The sequence below is a fragment of the Schistocerca serialis genome, chromosome 4, assembly GCF_023864345.2.
Source record: "Schistocerca serialis cubense isolate TAMUIC-IGC-003099 chromosome 4, iqSchSeri2.2, whole genome shotgun sequence".
NCBI lineage: Eukaryota > Metazoa > Arthropoda > Insecta > Orthoptera > Acrididae > Schistocerca > Schistocerca serialis.
This window is the reverse complement of record NC_064641.1, coordinates 47,230,861-47,252,323: the sequence shown is the minus strand read 5'-3', so window position 1 is coordinate 47,252,323 and position 21,463 is coordinate 47,230,861. Positions and strand designations below refer to the sequence as shown.

General features: G+C 44.8%; 1 protein-coding gene across 1 annotated transcript in view; it reads right to left on the bottom strand.

Moving 5' to 3' along the window:
- Positions 1–21,463, bottom strand: part of LOC126474218 (putative neural-cadherin 2) — a 201,372-nt gene that overhangs the window by 172,215 nt on the left and 7,694 nt on the right. Inside the window, exons 2-3 of the mRNA XM_050101681.1 lie at positions 16,636–16,751; positions 2,574–2,756 (exon numbers count right to left, since the gene is read on the bottom strand). Of these exons, the coding sequence (XP_049957638.1) occupies positions 2,574–2,756; positions 16,636–16,751 (299 nt within the window). The remainder of the gene's footprint in view (positions 1–2,573; positions 2,757–16,635; positions 16,752–21,463) is intronic.

Below are 21,463 nucleotides of genomic sequence, written 5' to 3'. Positions count from 1 at the left end.
CTGTTTTCGAGGCTTCAGTGACATAATCTTTAAACAAGATGAAGCGAGACCTCATGTTGCCTGTGCTGGCGTGTCCCAGCTCGAGACATGTTTCACTGTCGCCCTAAGCAATACGGCTTCCAGATTTCTGATCCGTTGAAAACATTTTGTTGCCAAGGGACTGCACTTTTGCTAGTCACCACGATAGATGAACTGTCACAGAGGAAAAGCAACATGAATTGGCATGTCCGTATGATTCTGTTTGATGCCTAGTTGGACTGTAGCAACTGCTAATGGCTGAGTTGGAAGCTTGTAATGTAACAGAGCAAATAAATAAGGAGATAGCAAGATTACTGTCAGATCCTGTGGTTGTGATGAAAATTGGAGTAAGGGTGGATGCTAGAGTGCAAAGTGGCCCACCAGGCCTGGCGCGTCTTTGAAGAGACACACAACAGCCCTTTGTGGAAGGGTGAGTTCGGCTGCGTTATGGCGCATTCAGCTAACCGACTAACGTAAAGCTAAAAAGACGTTGAATAGCTGGGTTGCTCGAGGCAACAATGTATCCAGTCTTGCGTGCTTAAAAAATACTGGAGTCCGCCAGAAAATTCAGTGAACAAGTCAGTCCTTCGTTCAATCTGTGTATGTCCTATTTATTATACAAATTATTTCGTGTATTCGAGACATGTAGGGAAAGACGGTCTGTCTTTCACCAAGTCATCTGGTAAGATTAGTTTCTTTACAACCGCACTTATTATAAAACGATATTAAAATCTAAAGCAGCGTGGAGGGAGGTAGTGGCCCTGAACAGCTGGCCCAAACTTCTGTTATGCGATCCAGTCTGGAGCACAAGGCTTCTTCATCAAACCTCCTGAGTTGGCGGATGGATCTGAGTGTAGTAGAGTACAACGTTGGTGAGATGTATATCAGTTACCTTGCTTCATTGGCGTTGGTTTCCCCTATCCAGGAACAGTTTGTGTCCTAGACGTTTTAGTGTAGATAATTAGCGTAGGATTTGATTAGTGCTTCTTAAAATCAAATGTGGTGTGCTGTAGTTGCGCGTGACTACTGTAATGAAACAGTCCTATCCTGACACTTGTTTTGTGGTTTCAGAACCTTGTGGCGACCTTGATCGTTTTAGTAGTTTTTAATACCTGATGTTGTAGCACATGTAGTATAAAGAGAGGAGTGTGTATCCATTGTGCGACAGGGCGTAGAAGTGAAAATGTAGTTGGAGTCAGATGAGCTTGAGCATTAAAAAGAAGATCGCGGTCCGCTGGATTTCGTAGGTTAAGGAATCTGCACAAGCTAGCGCGGCACAGCAACAGAATTCCAACCCCTAATGCAACAGGCAGCTTATACCACCGCAAGTTCTGTGTACTAAATTCCCTAGAAATTTACTCTTGTTCTTCCTACTATTGTTAGAATAAAAAATCCACTTTGGCTGCCAGTGACTTTTAATTTGGGCACCTAAAGTTTTATCTCCAAGCCCTCTCTCCCCCCCCCCCCTCTTCGCCCCCCCTCCGCCCGCCCCCCCCCCCCGTTGACAGCACAGTTGCTGGTGCTACGCTCTCATGTGTTTATTTGACATGGATGTGACCTCCCATGGTTGACCTGCCCAACTGCCAAAAATTTATATCGTCGTAATTATCTGATGGCACCTGAAGATGAAGCTTTGGGCTTGGAAACCGGTCGTGCAATAAATAAGAAATTATTGGCAACTGAGACGGATATAAGATGAACATTAACAAAAGCAAAACAAGGATAATGGAATGTAGTCTAATTAAGTCGGGTGATGCTGAGGGAATTAGATTAGGAAATGAGGCACTTAAAGTAGTAAAGGAGTTTTGCTATTTGGGGAGCAAAATAACTGATGATGGTCGAAGTAGAGAGGATATAAAATGTAGGCTGGCAATGGCAAGGAAAGCGTTTCTGAAGAAGAGAAATTTGTTAACATCCAGTATAGATTTAAGTGTCAGGAAGTCATTTCTGAAAGTATTCGTATGGAGTGTATCCATGTATGGAAGTGAAACATGGACGATAAATAGTTTGGACAAGAAGAGAATAGAAGCTTTCGAAATGTGGTGCTACAGAAGAATGCTGAAGATTAGATGGGTAGATCACATAACTAATGAGGAAGTATTGAATAGGATTGGGGAGAAGAGAAGTTTGTGGCACAACTTGACCAGAAGAAGGGATCGGTTGGTAGGACATGTTCTGAGGCATCAAGGGATCACCAATTTAGTATTGGAGGGCAGCGTGGAGGGTAAAAATCGTAGAGGGAGACCAAGAGATGAATACACTAAGCAGATTAAGAAGGATGTAGGTTGCAGTGGGTACTGGGAGATGAAAAAGCTTGCACAGGATAGAGTAGCATGGAGAGCTGCATCAAACCAGTCTCAGGACTGAAGACCACAACAACAACAACGAGACGGATATGTTATTCCATTAATATGTTCTTCAGTTGCGGATGTTCCCCTGATAAAATATTTTCTTCCTGCTGTATTGTACATACACAAAAGCTAAAATTTGGATATTTGCTATCCTTCCTGGAGTTGCAGTTTGTCTTAAGCTGTGTTGATTAATAGCTGACTCACCGTCAGAATCCTGATGGGCAGCCTGCTGGGGTCCTCCTCCTCCTGCAGCTCGGCGTGGTAGATGGCGCGCCGGAACGCTGGCGGCAGGTCGTTGGCGTCCGCCACGCGCACCACCAGCCGCGCCTGCCCCTGCCCGTCGGGCAACCCGCGCGTCGCGTCTGTGGCGCGCAGCTGCAGCTCGTACTGCGGGCAGGCGACACCGAAGCGATTCAAGTGGCTACAGTAGCTTGAGCAACTCATTTGACCCTACGGTGTTGGTTATAACAACCGCAACTCAAACTGCTCGTACAGAAACACGCTAATGATAACATTTCCCAAAGAATGTTTAGATACACCTATACAAATGGTTTCTCCAGTTTGAAAAAAAAAAACATGTAACGAAGCACTGTCATTGCGTCTGGCACGCTATAATCCAGAATGGTACTTATCACATAATTATCGGTGCATTGCACAGATGTATATTAAGTCAAAGTGTGCCAAACTGCATTCTGGAAAACTACATTCGAAATATGACTGTGTACGAAATGTAAGTTACTCACAAAATTTAAAAATAATCATTTAAAGACTCCAGAACTACTATTCCCCAACTTAAACGTATTTCCACTTTTGACTAACGCTTTTATGTGTTTGTGGTTGGTCATTGTTTATAAGGTTTAATTACTATACCTATACATTCAGGAGAAACAGAATAACAGCAAAACATAAAAATCAGCTGACAGGAGTCAGTTAATAGAGATGTACGCTGTAAATGTTTGGCTGTACATCAAAATGAAAATTTGAAATGAAAGAATCGTCCTATTCTGCTTCTCTGACACTCAAGGTTATAAATTTGTGCTCTTTCCGTAATTTCCAATTTCCGGACAAATAAAGCAGTATCTTAATGTATTTTGGATATTTTCACCCGTTAACGTCTTGTGTCATAATTCATCAACTGAAGACATAAAGTCTGAAAATGAGTGCGTGAACATATTGTAGCACTTTATTTTACTGCAAAGTGAAAATCTGAAATTAAAGAATCGTAGTATTTCCTTCTTTGACACTTAAGGTTATCAATTTGTGCTCTTCCCGTAATTTTTAATTTTCAAACATATAAAGAAGCATCTTACCGTATTTTGCATATTCGTTAACATCTTCTGTCGTAATTTATCAATTGAAGACAGTCGGAAAATGAGTCCATGATCATATTGTGGCACTTTATTTAATAGGTCTGTCTTGATCACACAAACTTTCACACTCCGCTATTACCGGTTTCGGCTACTGCCATCTTCAGAACATAAAATATTCCGATGTAGATATCAACGCCAAATTAAACATGTAGGTACATAGTAAGTGCTCACTTAGCTTCTAAATGTGTAATTTGACCTTGATTTCTACATCAGAATATTTTATGTTCTGTGATAATTTTAGGGAGTAAACTGTCACTAGGAAAGGGTGCAGCGAGGATAATATGAGCAGTTCAAAAATGGTTCAAATGGCTCTGAGCACTATGGGACTTAACTTCTCAGGTCATCAGTCCCCTACAACTTAGAACTATTTAAACCTAACTAACCTAAGCACATCACACCCATCCATGCCCGAGGCAGGATTCGAACCTGCGAACGTAGCTGTCGCACGGTTCCAGACTGTAGCGCCTAGAACCGCTCGGTCACCCCGGCCGGCTATGAGCAGTAGTCATCTAAGTACATAAGTTAGAATACACATACGAGGTGCGACAATAAAGTAATGAGACTGATTTTCTTCGCAAGATGTGGCAACCCGGCAGGCTTCCATGGGTACAATATCTTTGACCTTGGTCTATAAGCTGCTTCTAGTCCAAGCAGCACATCGATGCAACTGCTCAGTCGTGAGTTGTGCTGTAATAAGCTAACATGTCTCGTCACGGAAATGGAACCGCATAATATTGTGCAACGGTATGCCATTTATTTTTGCGTTAAATTGGGTGAAAACGAGACGAAAACTTTCGGTAAGCTTCAGAAGTCTTTTGGAGAGGAGGTTATTTCAAGAGCTCAAGTTTTTCGTTGGCATAAAATGTTTAATGAAGGCAGAACGAATATTGATGAAGACTGCAGTGAACGACCATCAACCTCACGGACGGATGTCAACTTGGCCAGGGTGCGTGAACTCGTACGATCTGATCGAAGATTATCCGTGAAAATGATTGCAGAAGAACTGAACATCAATCGAAAACCGGTACGCCTAATAATAACTGAAGATCGTGGTATGAGAAAGATTTGTGCAAAAATGGTCTCCAAAAATCTCACATCACAACAGCGAGAAACAAGGAAAAATGTGGCAGCCGATCTGTTAGAGCAAATGGAAATCAATCCAGAATTGTTGAGCCGTGTTATCACTGGTGATGAAAGTTGGTTTTTTCAGTACGATTCAGAGACAAAATGCCAGAGTTAGCAATGGTGCTCAAAGGGATCACCCAGACCAAAAAAAACTCGCATGTCAAAGTCAAAAGTGAAATACATGCTTGTGTGCTTCTTTGCTTCCAAGGGAATTGTTCATAAAGAGTGGGTGCCTCCTGGACAAACGGTTAACCAATATTACTACAAAGAAATTTTAGAAAGACTTCGTAAAAGAGTTCTTCGTGTCCGTGCCAACATTGCTGATAATTGGATTCTGCATCACGATAATGCGCCATCCCATACTGGTCTGTCAGTACAGAATTTTGAACCTCAAAACAAATTACAGTATTACCACAACCACCTTATTCACCAGATATCGCTCCGTGCGACTTTTTTCTATATTCAAGAGTCAAAACGGCGGTCAAAGGACACCATTTTCAAGCAACACAAGGTGTCGAAAAAGCTGTGACGAGGGTCTTGGAGGATATTACAGAAGATGAGTTCCAGAAATGTTTCCATCAGTGGCAGAAGCGCTGGAAAAAGTGTGTGCAATCAGAAGGGAACTATTTTGAAGGAGACAACACTAAACTTGACTAAAACGGTAAGCAACATTTTTTTTCACATCAGTCTCATTACTTTATTGTCGCACCTCGTATATCGGTAGTGAAATTCGTCGTAAGTTATCTAAAACCATCTGAGAAGAATAGTAATGTCCTTGTTTCAACGAGAAACGTAAGCTCTGTCCACCAGCTCCGTCGGCCAATGGGTACCGACCGGCACCCATGCCATCCCTTGCCGGCCATGTCATATGGTGCGATGTGGAGGTTGTGGTGTTAGCACAACGCTCTCCCGGCCGTTGTCAGTTTTCGTGATCTGGAGCTACAACTACTCGGTCAGGTAATACCACGAGGCGCTAGTGCACCCTGTTCCAGTCTTCCAACCAAGGACATACCCATGCCAGTACCGAGAAACGAACCCGGGTCCTGCACATCGCAGTCGGCCGCGCTGACCACTCAGCAATCAAGACGGTCTCAAGTTTCCACACTGCACAAAGAAATGACTTTCAGAATTCATTAGTTACGTTATCAAAAGCTTAGAAAGCTTTTCCATCTATAACCGTAAAATGTTTAATCACTTATCCGATAACATATGATTGGCGTGCAGCCACGGAAATTTTAGATATAACTTCAAATCGTCTTTTATGGAATCAGTCCTACTCTATGGTTGTATATTGAGTTGAAGACTGGTGGCATATGTAGTACATTAGACCAAGATGTATACTTTGTCGTTATATTTGTGAATCACCTGTAGTATGAGTTATGACAAAGACTTATACATTCATTTTCGTTAAATTTATGCCCCTACACTATTTGTCTCTAAATGGATAACTTAGAAGCACATGCATCCAAATCATGCTGGTTTGTTAGATATCTTGCAAATGATTTATGCAACGTGTAGGTAACTAACGCTCAGACGGTGCTGCTTTCAAATCAACTAAAGATTTTTTACTAGTCATCAGTCTTCTGACTGGTTTAATGCAGTTCCTCTCCTGTGTCAACCTTTCGGTATCGGAGTAGCATTTGCAACCTGCCTCCTCAATTATTTACTGGATGTTTTCCAGCCTCTGTCTTCCTCCAAAAATTTTACCCTCTAAGCTTCCTCTGGTACCATTGAAGTTATCTTAACTGATGTCCCACCATCCTGTTCCTTCTTCTTATCACTGTTTTTCCTCACTGGTTCTAAGGAGAACTTCCTCATTCCTTGCGTTATCAGTCTACCTAATTTTCAACATTCGTCTGTACCACCACATCTGAAACACTTCGTGTCTCTTCATTAATAGTTTTCCCACAGTCATGTTTCACTACCGTACAATGCTGTCCTCCAAAATCACATTTTCAAAAATTTCTTCCTTAAGCTAGGATCTTGATACTAGTAGACTTCTCTTGGCCAAGCACGTCCTTTTGTCAGTGCTTATTTGCTTTGTATGTCCTCCTTGCTCGGTCCGCAATTGCACAGGTAGTAGAATCCCTTAACTTCATCTACTTCGTGATCACCAGTCCTGATGTTCACTTTCTCACCGTTCTCATTCCTACTATTTCTCGTTACTTTAATCTTTCTTCGATTTACTCTCAATCCATTCAGCAGCTAGTGTAATTTTTCTTCGCTTTCACTGAGGGTAGCAACCTCCTCAGCGAATTTTATCATCGGTATCGTTTCATCTTGAATTTTAATTCCACTGTTGAACAATTCTGCCGGCCGCTGTGGCCGAGCGGTTTTAGGCGCTTCAGTCCAGAACCGCGCAGCCGTTACGGTCGCAGGTTCGAATCCTGCCTCGGGCATGGATGTGTGTGATGTCCTTAGGTTAGTTAGGTTTAAGTAGTTCTAAGTCTAGGGGACTGATGACCTCAGATGTTAAGTCCCATACTTCTCAGAGCCGTTTGAACCATTTTTGAACATTTCTTTTGTTTCCATCATTGCTCCTTCGATGTATATATTGAATAGAAGGTGTGCAGGACTAAATCCCTGTCTTACACCCTTTTTAATCCGAGCACTTGGTACATGCTCTTCCACTCTTATTATTGCCTCTTGGTTCTTGTTCACGTTGTACATCACCCGTCTATCTATAGCTTATCCCCATTTTTCTCAGAATTTCTTACATCTTGGATCATTTTACATTATCGAACGCTTTTTCCAGGTCAACAAATCCTATGAACGTGTCCTGATTTTTCTTTAATCTTGCGTCCATTCCCAACCGTAACGTTAGAATTGCCTCTCTGGCGCCTTTACCTTTCCTAAGGCCAAACTGATCGTCATTTAACACATCCTCAATTTTCTTTTCCCTCCTTCTGTATATTATTCTTGTAAGCAACTTTGATGCATGAGCTGTTAAGCTGATTGTGCGATAATTCTCGCACTTGTCAGCTCTTGCCATCTTCAGAATTGTGTGGATGATGCTTTTCCGAAAGTCAGATGGCATGTCACCAGACTCATACATTCTACACACCAACGTGGATAGTCGTTTTGTTGCCACTTCCTCAATGATTTCAAAAATTTTGATGGGATGTTATCAGTCCTTTCGCCATATTTGAGCTTGTGTTCCGAAGGTCTTTTAAAATCTGGTTCTAATACTAGATCACAAACGTCTTCTACATCGACTGCTCTGTCTTCCTCTATCACGTCATCAGACAAGTCTTCCCGTCATAGACGACTTCAGTATATCTTTCCGTCTATGCCCTCTCCCCTCTGCACTTAACAGTGGAATTCCTATTGCATTCTTAATGTCATCGCTCATTCTTTTGGTTCCAGAGAAGGTTGTTTTGACTTTCCCATGCGCTGAGCCAGTCCTTCCGACAATCACTTCGTTTTCGATATCTTCATATTTTTCATGCAACCATTTCCCTTTAGCTTCCCTGCACTTCGTATTTATTTCATTCATAAGGAGCTTGCAGTTCTGTATTCCTGACTTTACTTGAACGTCCTTCTTTTAACGATCAACTGAAGTATTTCTTCTGTTACCTACGGTTTCTTCGCAGTTACTTACTTTGAACCGACGGTTTTCTTTCCAACTTACCGAGCGAGGTGGCGCAGTGGTTAGCACACTGGACTCGCATTCGGGAGGACGACGGTTCAATCCCGCCTCCGGCCATCCTGATTTAGGTTTTCCGTGATTTCCCTAAATCGCTTCAGGCAAATGCCGGGATGGTTCCTTTGAAAGGGCACGGCCGATTTCCTTCCCCATCCTTCCCTCACCCGAGCTTGCGCTCCGTCTCTACTGACCTCGTTGTCGACGGGACGTAAAACACTAATCTCCTCCCTCCTCTCTCTTTCCAACTTCTTTGATTGCCCTTTTAGAGATGCCATTCTTCTTCATCTGGTTTATCTACTGAGCTATTCCTTTCTGAGCATCTCTGGCCTCAGGGAACTTCAGTAGTACCGCTTCATTCCTTAATACTTCCGTATCCCACTTCTTTACGCATTGATTCTTTCTGACTAGTCTCCTGAAATTCAGCCTCCTCTTCATCTTTACGAAATTGTGATCTGCTCCAGGGTAGCCCGTACAATCCAATATTTGCTTTCGGGAAACTCTACCGGACCATAATGTCATCTAAATGAAATCTTCCCGTACCTCCTGGCCTCTCCTCCTCTCCTGTTTCTTGAACAGACTATACGCTATTACTAGCTGAAGGTTATTATATAACTTAGTTAGTCTTTCTCCTCTCTAATTTCTTGTCCCAAGCTCATATTCTCCCGTAACCTTTTCTTGTACTCCTTCCCCTACAACTGCATTCCAGTCCTCCATGACTATTAGATTTTCATCTTGAAAAGGCAGGAGACGAGGTACTGGCAGAAGTAAAGCTGTGAGTACCGGGCGTGAGTCGTGCTTCGGTAGCTCAGTTGGTTGAGCACTTGCCCGCGAAAGGCAAACGTCCCGAGTTCGAGTCTCGGTCGGGCATACAGTTTTAATCTGCCAGGAAGTTTCAGATTTTCATCTTCCTTTACGTACAAAATTACCCGTTCACGATCCTGATATACTTCCTCTCTCTCTTCATCTTCGGCTTGTGACATGGCATGTATACCTTACCTATCGTTGTATCGTTGTCGGTGTTGGTTTGCTGTCGATTCTGAAGAGGACCACTCTATCACTGAACTGTCCACAGTAACTCACTCTCTACCTTACCTTCCTACTCATTACGAATCCTGCTCTCGTTATACCATTCTCTGGTGCTGTTGGTATTACCCTGTGTCCACGCCCCGACTCGTAGGACGTTATCCTTTCGTTGGTTATTCTGTTTTTTCTCATGGTCACCTCCCCTTGGCAATCCACTCACGGAGATCTGAAAGCGGGACTAGTCGGAATCTTTTACCAACGCAGAGATCATCACGACACTTTTCAACTTCAGGCCACATGTCGGGTGGATACACATTGTGTGGCTTCAATGCAGTGGTTTCCTTTGCCATCCGCGTCGTCATACCGTTGATTATTGATGAATCTTCTGCCTTTAGGGACAGTTTCCCACCTCAAAGGCAAGAGTGTCCAGACCTTCTGTCCGCTCCTCCGCCCTCTTTGACGAGGCCGTAGTCTGAATGAAGGGTGTCTTCCTATGATGGAAGTCTTCGGCCGCCACTGCTGATGATTTTTTTCCAAATTTCAGCGGTGGCGGGGTTCGAACCCGGAACCGAGGACGTTTCGTTTGAATACTAATTAAAGACGGGAGGAAAGAATGGCGTTTGTCGATGACAATGTCGTGTTTGTACATAACACAGATGTAGTACAAGAGATGTTTGAATAACTTAGTGCACACAGCTTTTTAGCAAGCAGCGAATTCACCAATGTTGAGGCTTTTCCGCATTGTGGCAGAATGTGCCGGGTCTGCAGCTGCGATTTCATCTGTATGGGGAAACGAAATTTCGCCATGCTGGTGCTATGCCTTGTCGCCATCGTCGTTGTTGTTGTTATCTCCAATCCGTAAATTGGTTTTCATGTGTCTGATCACACGAGCATACCCTCCATCTCTGCAGAACTATGTTTGAACCTGCTTACTTTAATCAAGTTTTAGTCTTCCTTTACGTTTTTTATCTGTTGCGCCTTCCCATACTCACACACACACACTTCCCTCTATTAACGAACTAAAGTTTCTTTGATGTCTGAGGATGTGTATCAATTGATTCCTTCTTTTAGTCAAGTTGTGTCATAAATCTGCTTTTTTCCCCAGTTCGATTCCTTTGAAGACACTTGTTTGGTTGCTATGTAATAGGGTTCAACCACAGAACAACTTTAAAAGGTTTATTAAACCTGAATCACCAGGGTCGATGTGAGCGTGTAAACCTGATGCTGGTAGAATGACACCAGAAAGTCAGTAAGTCTTCGCATTGTCGCTATCAGCCCAGTCGTTGATTTTATAGCAATCCATAGTCCAATTTGGTAGAGGGTGCGTCACAAGGATAATATCAACAATCACTGAAGCTCCAGGTCGCTGCTTGGAAAGGTATTTTGGCCTCTAGGTGGCGTGAATAGGTCAGTCACCGGGAGCACCACGTCCCCTGTTGGTGAAGAGATCGGAGGTTCCTTGTCCATCTCGACCTCCGACAGTAACTGGGCGTTCATAGACTCGAACGCCTGGACGCTTGATGATATAAGCAATCGGGGGCAGCGCGGTAGGAAGAGTCACTGAACTGGAGATGATACAGGGAAAGGCTGAGCTGTTGCCAGATCAGTGTACAGCAGGCAGGATGGAGTTCACTTGCGTGCTACCCTTCTGTGTCAAACATTGTGTGGCACCGACTGCGACGACGCCCAGAATCCATTCTGGCAAACAACCGTATGAGCAGGCCCCCACGGCGGTGCTCACTGCATAAGCTGCTGGTCGGCCCTGGAACTGCGTGTTTCATAGTGTGATAAAGCATACAGGGCATAGTCCATGTTCGCAATACCGATGGATTTGCTCAATAGTGTTTTGAATATGCGGACAAAGGACACGGCTTCGCTGTTAGTGGTGGTATGAAAAGGGGCTATTTTTTCTGCTAAAGACCGTGTGGTCTAGTGTCAGAGACCAAGTTGTGAGGAGCACCTATGGCGCTTTTTAGAGTATGGATGTGACATTTGAGTGAGCCACTTTGGGAAATATAGAGTGAGTGTCGACGACCACCAGCCACACGTCACCGAGGTGGGGGCCAGCTCTGTCGTGGACATGCCACAATACTTGTTGCGGTGTCGGCCAGAGTGAAAATTTCTATAGCGTTGTCGCCTGCGTGGCGGCACATATCCCTGGACATTCCTGACTAGCATAGGTGCCGCCTGGCAAATGGCTTCGTGTGTCTCTCCCCAATGGTCTGTATGCGGCATAAGTCGCATAGGAATTACTACCTGACACCCGCCCCGAGCCATTGAACAGAATAGGCTGCCACTGATGGCTTGCAGCTGATGTATTAGTGAGTGCAGGGTTCGAAGGTTGACGGTGTCGTTCGTGGGGAAGGGATTCGGACCAGCCCAGGGTGATGAAGCGGGTCACCTATTTGGGTACGACGTCCTCTGCTGTGGCTTGAACAATCTGGGGAAACCATCTACAACACCTACAGCTCCCCCAGTAGCAAAATTCATCGGACCCTATTTCTTGAAGTGAAGATATACGAGGGCAGTTCAATAAGTAATGCAACACATTTTTTTTCTCGGCCAATTTTGGTTGAAAAAGCCGGAAATTTCTTGTGGAATATTTTCAAACATTCCCGCTTCGTCCCGTATAGTTTCATTGACTTCCGACGGGTGGCAGCGTTGTACGGAGCTATTAAAATGGCGTCTGTAACGGATGTGCGTTGCAAACAACGGGCAGTGATCGAGTTTCTTTTGGCGGAAAACCAGGGCATCTCAGATATTCATAGGCGCTTGCAGAATGTCTACGGTGATCTGGCAGTGGACAAAAGCACGGTGAGTCGTTGGGCAAAGCGTGTGTCATCATCGCCGCAAGGTCAGGCAAGACTGTCTGATCTCCCGCGTGCGGGCCGGCCGTGCACAGCTGTGACTCCTGCAATGGCGGAGCGTGCGAACACACTCGTTCGAGATGATCGACGGATCACCATCAAACAACTCAGTGCTCAACTTGACATCTCTGTTGGTAGTGCTGTCACAATTGTTCACCAGTTGGGATATTCAAAGGTTTGTTCCCGCTGGGTCCCTCGTTGTCTAACCGAAGACCATAAAGAGTAAAGGAGAACGATCTGTGCGGAATTGCTTGCTCGTCATGTGGCTGAGGGTGACAATTTCTTGTCAAAGATTATTACAGGCGATGAAACATGGGTTCATCACTTCGAACCTGAAACAAAACGGCAATCAATGGAGTGGCGCCACACCCACTCCCCTACCAAGAAAAAGTTTAAAGCCATACCCCCAGCCAGTAAAGCCATGGTTACAGTCTTCTGGGACGCTCAAGGGGTTATTCTGTTCGATGTCCTTCCCCATGGTCAAACGATCAACTCTGAAGTGTATTGTGCTACTCTTCAGAAATTGAAGAAACGACTTCTGCGTGTTCGTAGGCACAAAAATCAGAACGAACTTCTCCTTCTTCATGACAACGCAAGACCTCACACAAGTCTTCGCACCCGAGAGGAGCTCACAAAACTTCAGTGGACTGTTCTTCCTCATGCACCCTACAGCACCGATCTCGCACCGTCGGATTTCCATATGTTTGGCCCAATGAAGGACGCAATCCGTGGGACGCACTACGCGGATGATGAAGAAGTTATTGATGCAGTACGACGTTGGCTCCGACATCGACCAGTGGAATGGTACTGTGCAGGCATACAGGCCCTCATTTCAAGGTGGCGGAAGGCCGTGCATTAAATGGAGAGTACGTTGAAAAATAGTTTTGTGTAGCTAAAAGATTGGGGAATAACCTGGCGTATTTCAATGCTGAATAAAACAACCCCTGTTTCAGAAAAAAATGTGTTGCATTACTTATTGAACTGCCCTCGTATTTTAAACGCGTCGTGAAGTATGATGGGTATTCGGCAGGCGCGAATGAAGTGGCCGATGGTTCCAGTTCAACGTATGCCGCTTAACTGGTGACGCAACCAAGTACCGATCGAAAGGAGAACTTTTCACATTGTCTGTCATGATCGTCGGCAGGCACCACAAGTAAATTGTGTTTACCGATTCGTCAAGCTGAATGCTGTGCTCTTGAAAAGCGTCGATGTTTCGAGCACGGCCTGAAGCGACGACGTGAATATCTAATTTTTCTGTCGACGGTCTTGTAGTGGGTCGTCATTTCAAAGCGACAGTGGAAGCGGATGCACTTACGGCTATAGTTCATGAGATGCCGATTGGCTGGATGCACTAGGTGAGAGCCAACCTGAGCGTAGGCGTTCTCAAATATGGGAGACACGAAATCTTCTGTATCCCTTTGAAAAGTAACTGGGCCATCGAAAATGACGAGTGTGATCAACATTGACTGAGGTTGTGGCGGAAGAGGTCTGTATCAAGATGATGTTCTCTTGTTTATGTGTTCGCCGTGCCACAGGACGTCTTATGTGGCTGTCTCAGACAGCGGTGAAATGGCAGAGCCTGTGACAATTCGAGCAGCCACGTGTATCTGTGAGGACACTGCTATTGGTGTTCTGTTCGACCACACTGTGGGCACTCCGGCAGAGGACAACTATGGCGTCATGTGAATCTGGAACGGATGCAGAATTCTCAGGGGCTGCTCTATGAGGCGCTAAATTCCGAGTTTACATAACGTAGTCTCTAATAAGGAACAAACGATTTGAATACCGATTCCACTATTTGGTGTGGAAACAGGGTGAATTTTGAGCAGTCTGAGTCTGTTACACAATGTTTTCTGCGAATGGGATTAGTTGTCGACAGAAGAAAACGTGGAAATTGCTACGGCTGCTGTACCAGCTTCGCTGCTCGTAGCAAGAGTTGCAGCGCCAGCTCGTTAGGTGACTCTGCCCTTAAGTGCTGTTCCAAAGTTTAAGAAACTCTGGTACCCTATTAGCCTTCACAGAATGCTTGCTGGGTTAGAGTCCTGTGCCCTCGAACTATGGCAGGAATCCTTGCCGCCACTTTTGTACATGCTTGCTTGCAACCTACGTGTTCCTGCATGCACAGGTTTTGTTAATTCACAGTTAAAAACTCACAGAATAAAGCTTACTAAACTTGAACGATCTGAGTGGATGTGAGTGAGCTAACTTGATGGTGGAGGAATAATACCAAAAATCGCATGATACTTCGGGAACTCGTTATCAGTAAAGCAGTTAATAGTCCACACAGCAGTCCGTGGTCCAGTCTAGTAGAGGGCAGTTAGCTTCGAGTAACGCGTCACGAGGCCGGTGCCAACAGTCTTAACTAGGCGGACGCTCCGTTCGTCGGACTCTCATCGCTGCTTATAATGGCGTCAGTCGCGGGGAGCGCCTGCTATCGTGAGTTGCCATGCCAAGCACCTCTCTGAGTCTACAACGTCAATATCAAACTTCCTGGCAGATTAAAACTGTGTGCCGGAACGAGACTCGAACTCGGGACCTCTGCCTTTCGCGGCAAGTGCTCTACCAACTGAGTTATCCAAGCACGACTCACGCCCCGTCCTCACACCTATACTTCTGCCAGTACCTCGTCTCCTACCTTCCAAACTTTGCAGAAGTTCTCCTGCGAACCATGCAGAACTAGCATTCCTGAAAGAAAGGATATTGCGGAGACATGGCTTAGCCTCAGCCTGGGGGATGTTTCCAGAATGAGAAAGTTTGGAAGGTAGGAGACGAGGTACTGGCAGAAGCAAAGCTCTGAGGACGGGGCGTGAGTCGTGCTTGGGTAGCTCAGCTGGTAGAGCACTTGCCCGCGAAAGGCAAAGGTCCCGAGTTCGAGTCTCGGTCCGGCACACAGTTTTAATCTGCCAGGAAGTTTCATATCAGCGCACACTTCGCTGCAGAGTGAAAATCTCATTCTGGTAACGTCAATATCTTCTGCGGCAAAATCAACGCTATTATCCGGGCAATATACTAGAGATTCAATACCCCTTCAATAGTTATGCGATTTACCCATTTCTTCTTCAGCATCCTTCTGTAATACGACATTTCAAAAGTTTGTGTTCTCTTCTAGCCTGTAGTGTTATCGTTCACGTTTCACTCTCGTGAAATGCTGCACACCAGTCAGATATCTACCGATATTACTTCCTAGCATTTCATATTCAACGATAACGTGTTCCGTTTTTCGGTAATATTTTTCATACTATTTGCAGTCTAGATTTTGTACCGTCTTTACTTCAGCCATCGACACTTATTTTGATACCGAAATAGCAAAGCTCATTTACTATTTTTAGTGTGCCATTTCCTAATTTAATTCACTTGCGGCTCAAATGGCTCTGAGCACTATGGGACTACCATCTGAGGTCATCAGTCCCCTAGAACTTAGAACTGCTTAAACGTAACTAACCTAAGGACAGCACCTACATCGATGCCCGAGGCAGGATTCGAACGTGCGATCGTAGCGGTCGCGCGGTTCCAGACTGAAGCGCCTAGAACTGCTCGGCCACACCGGCCGGCAATTCACTAGGTATCGACTGATTTAATTGGACAGCATTCCATTACAATTCATTTTCTTTTCAAGACAGTTCCGTTCAATTGCTCGCCCAAGTCTTTTGCCGTCTCTGAAAGAGTTACAATATCATCGACAAACGTCAGATTTCTCCTCGGTTTCCTTAACCGCTTTCTCAGTGTACAAACTGAGCAATGTGCGATAAGCTACAAACCCTGCCTTGCTCCTTTCTCAACCACTGCTTCCCTTTCACGCCCTTCGAATCTTACAACTGCAGTCGGATTTTTTGGTTAAGTTGTAGAACACCTTTCGCTCCCTGTGTTTTATCCCTGCTACCTTCAGAATTTCAAAGAGTGTATTTCAGTCATGATTGTAAAAAAGATTTCTTTAAACCTGTGAATGATATTTACTGCACCTTTGCCTTTCTTCAGTCTGTCCTCAACGATAAATCACAGAATGTGTACTGCCTACTAGACGTCAGAGTCCGGAGTCAATGTATGAAACTATTTACCAACTTTTGTTCCCTATCTGCAGGAGCAATCTTCAGAGATAAAACTACCAACTGCAGCAGAAAGCTTTCCACGTAGTTGCCAGTTTTACCTCTGAAGATTTCCCCTGAAAGTGCGGACCACGGAAGTACTGCAAACTCGCCTTGTAAGAACGTTGGAAGGAGGCTGAAGAGAGAACTCACCTCTGGCCGAGCCTCGAAGTCCAGCTTGCCGGCCACGGTGACCCGACCTGTGGCGGCGTCCACTGCAAAGGCCCCCAGCTCGTCTCCCGCCGCTATCTGGTACCGGACCGCACCGACTGCACACGGAAAGAGATTAGATTAGTACTTGTTCCATAGATCATGAATACGACACTTCGTAATGATGTGGAACGTGTCAGGTTAATAAAAGGTGTGTATTCAAGATATTACATTACACAAAATACACTCCTGGAAATGGAAAACAGAACACATTGACACCGGTGTGTCAGACCCACCATACTTGCTCCGGACACTGCGAGAGGGCTGTACAAGCAATGATCACACGCACGGCACAGCGGACACACCAGGAACCGCGGTGTTGGCCGTCGAATGGCGCTAGCTGCGCAGCATTTGTGCGCCGCCGCTGTCAGTGTCAGCCAGTTTGCCGTGGCATACGGAGCTCCATCGCAGTCTTTAACACTGGTAGCATGCCGCGACAGCGTGGACGTGAACCGTATGTGCAGCTGACGGACTTTGAGCGAGGGCGTATAGTGGGCATGCGGGAGGCCGGGGCATGTGGGCATGCGGTCCCGCACACCGTTAGGCCGTCTTCCGCTCACGCCCCAACATCGTGCAGCCCGCCTCCAGTGGTGTCGCGACAGGCGTGAATGGAGGGACGAATGGAGACGTGTCGTCTTCAGCGATGAGAGTCGCTTCTGCCTTGGTGCCAATGATGGTCGTATGCGTGTTTGGCGCCGTGCAGGTGAGCGCCACAATCAGGACTGCATACGACCGAGGCACACAGGGCCAACACCCGGCATCATGGTGTGGGGAGTGATCTCCTACACTGGCTGTACACCACTGGTGATCGTCGAGGGGACACTGAATAGTGCACGGTACATCCAAACCGTCATCGAACCCATCGTTCTACCATTCCTAGACCGGCAAGGGAACTTGCTGTTCCAACAGGACATTCCACTTGTCGCAGCCATAGTGGATTTTCCGTTGCCCAATTGTGCATATTATGCCGGTTGGCGTTACCGCTGTTGGTGAATGACGCCTCGTCGCTAAATAGAACGCGTGTAAAAAATCTGTCATCGTCCCGTTATTTCTCTTGTGTCCAGTGGCAGAACTGTACACGACGTTCAAAGTCGTCACCATGCAATTCCTGGTGCATAGAAATATGGTACGGATGCAATCGATGTTGATGTAGCATTCTCAACACCGACGTTTTTGAGATACGCGATTCTGGCGCAATTTGTCTGCTACTGATGTGCGGATTAGCCGCGACACCAGCTAAAACACCTACTTGGGCATCATTTGTTGCACGTCGTGGTTGACTTTTCACATGTGGCTGAACATTTCTTGTTTCATTAAATAACGTAACTATCCGGCGAACGGTCCGGACACTTGGATGATGTCGTCCAGGATACCGAGCAGCATACATAGCACACGCCCGGTGGGCATTTTGATCACAATAGCCATACATCAACACGATATCGACCTTTTCCGCAATTGGTAAACGGTCCATTTTAACCCGGGTAAAGTATCACGAAGCAAATACCGTCCGCACTGGCGGAATGTTACGTGATACCACTTACTTATACGTTTGTGACTATTACAGCGCCATCTATCACAAAGCGAAAAAAGTAGTCCAACTAAAACATTCATATTTCTTTACGTACTACACGAATATGTAATAAAAAAAATGCGGGTTCATATTTTCAAAAAAACGCAGTTGATATCCGTTTGACCTATGGCAACGCCATCTAGCAGGTCGATCGTAGCGCCATCTGGTTTCCCCCTTCAAGCTAGACAAGTTTCATTCTTTGTAGTTTTTTCGTTTGACGCTTATTTCGTGAGATATTTGGCCCGGTCACGATCAATGAACTGATTCCAGGGCTTCCTCCTTACTTGTTACAAATTATTTTAGTTACATTGATAAACCTCCCATCGGATATCCTCAGCTGAGGCTACATCTGTTCTCAACAGTCAGAGTTACTACTCTTGCAATTACGTGGCATACGTTTTGCTGATAGCAGTTGCAACACAATATGCAACATCTGCACAGCTGTACTTCATACCAGAATTTTATGAAAGCGCAGCAGCATTTCCATCACATTATGATGATTTTGAAGTAATAGCTCTAAACCTTTAAGAATTAAAAAATTGTCCTAAAGTGCCAGCAGCACCTATATTGCGACGTGTCTGTCTTTTTGCCGATGATACAAGTATAGCTATCATACCCAACAGACAAGAATTAACTGGTGAAATTGTAAACTAGGTTTTTCAGAAAATCATTAAGTGGTTCTCTGCAAATGGGATCTCAAACTTTGACAAAACACAGTATATACAGTTCCACACAGTAAATGGAATGACACCATTAATAAATATAGACTTCGATCAGAGTAGAATATTCAAAATTTCTAGTTGTATGTACTGATGAGGGCTTGAACTGGAAAAAACACACTGAAGATCTGCTGAAACGTTTGAGTTCAGCTACTTATGCTATTAGGGTCATTGCAAATTTTGGCGATATTCATCTGAGAAAATTAGCTTACCACGCCTTTTTTCATTCTCTGCTTTCTATGGCATCATATCCTGGGATAACTCATCATTGAGTAAAAGAGTGTTCATTGCATCAAAGCGTGTAATCAGAATAATTGCTGGAGCTCATCCAAGATCATCCTGCAGACATTTAAAGAGCTAGAGATATTCACTGTAGCCTCACAATATACATATTCATGTACGAAATTTGTTATTAACAATCCGAACGAATGCAAAAGTAATAGCAGTGTACATGGCTACAACACTAGGAGAAAGGATGATCTTCGCTACTCAAGGTTAAATCTAGCTTTGGCTCAGAAGGGAGTAAATTATGCTGCCACAAAAGTCTTTGGCCACTTACCTAATAGCATCAAAAGTCTGAAAGATAGCCATATAGCGTTTAAAAGGAAATTAAAAGATTTTCTTAATGGAAACTACTACTCATTAGATGAATTTTTGTACATAATAAGTGGGTAATTTCCCCAACCACCACAAAAAATTTAAAAAATAAAAATATTAAGTGTCATGTAATACACTCCTGTAAATTGAAATAAGAACACCGTGAATTCATTGTCCCAGGAAGGGGAAACTTTATTGACACATTCCTGGGGCCAGATACATCACATGATCACACTGACAGAACCACAGGCACATAGACACAGGCAACAGAGCATGCACAATGTCGGCACTAGTACAGTGTATATCCACCTTTCGCAGCAATGCAGGCTGCTATTCTCCCATGGAGACGATCGTAGAGATGCTGGATGTAGTCCTGTGGAACGGCTTGCCATGCCATTTCCACCTGGCGCCTCAGTTGGACCAGCGTTCGTGCTGGACGTGCAGACCGCGTGAGACGACGCTTCATCCAGTCCCAAACATGCTCAATGGGGGACAGATCCGGAGATCTTGCTGGCCAGGGTAGTTGACTTACACCTTCTAGAGCACGTTGAGTCGCAGCGACCTTCGCGGGTTAATGTATGGTGCGGCATTATGGGCGGGGAAGGATAATTGGCCCCCATTTTATCGATGGTAATCTAAATGGTGCAATGTGTGCTGATTTCCTGCGTAATGTTCTACCGATGTTACTACGAGATGTTTCACTGTATGACAGTTAGGCGATGTACTTCCAACATGATGGATGTCCGGGTCATAGCTCGCGTGCGGTTGAAGCGGTATTGAATAGCATATTTCATGGCAGGTGGATTGGTCGTAGAAGCACGTTCACCGGATCTGACGTCCCCAGATTTCTTTCTGTGGGAAAATTGAAGGATATTTCCTATCGTGATCCACCGACAACGCCTGACAACATGCGTTAGCGCATTGTCAATGCATGTGCGAACAATACGGTAGGCGAACTACTCGCTGTTGAGAGGGATGTCGTTACACGTATTGCCAACTGCCTTGAGGTTGACGGCCATCATTTTGAGCATTTATTGCATTAATGTGGTATTTACAGGTAATCACGCTGTAACAGCATGCGTTCTCAGAAATGATAAGTTCACAAAGGTACATGTATCACATTGGAACAACCGAAATAAAACGTTCAAACGTTCTGTATTTTAATTAAAGAAACCTACCTGTTACCAACCGTTCGTCTAAAATTGTGAGCCATATGTTTGTGACTCTTACAGCGCCATCTATCACAAGTCGAAAAAAGTGGTTCAACTAATACATTCATATTTCTGTACGCACTATACGAATATGTAATAAAAAATGGGGGTTCCTATTTTAAAAAACGCAGTTGACATCCGTTTGACCTATGGCAGCACCATCTAGCGGGCCAACCATAACACCATCTGGTTTCCCCCTTGAAGCTAAACAAGTTTCGTTCTTTGTAGTTTTTTCGTTTGACGCTTATTTCGTGAGATATTTGGCCCGGTCACAATAAATGGACCACCCTGAATATTACACTTTCGTCGTAGTGCCACATGGAAGAGAGAAGCTGAATGATTACCTTACACGCCTAAATTCCATGCCTCAGAACATCAGTTTTACCACGGAAGTCGAAGTGGACGGAGTGCTCCCTTTTCCTGATGTCCTATGAAGTGACGGCACGTTTAGCCATAGATTTTGCTGGAAGAAAATGGACTTCGTCCTTAAGTTACATGTGAACAGCTGCCATCACTCGGCTCAGAGGAACGGCGTGCTCAAAACTTTGGTACACAGGGCTCGCACTCCTGCTGACAACGAAAGAAGCAACCAAGAATATCTGAGTGCGGTTTACCGGTAGAGTGGCTACAAGGAGTAGCAAATTCGGAGAGCCCTACGTGCTGTTCCCTCCGTA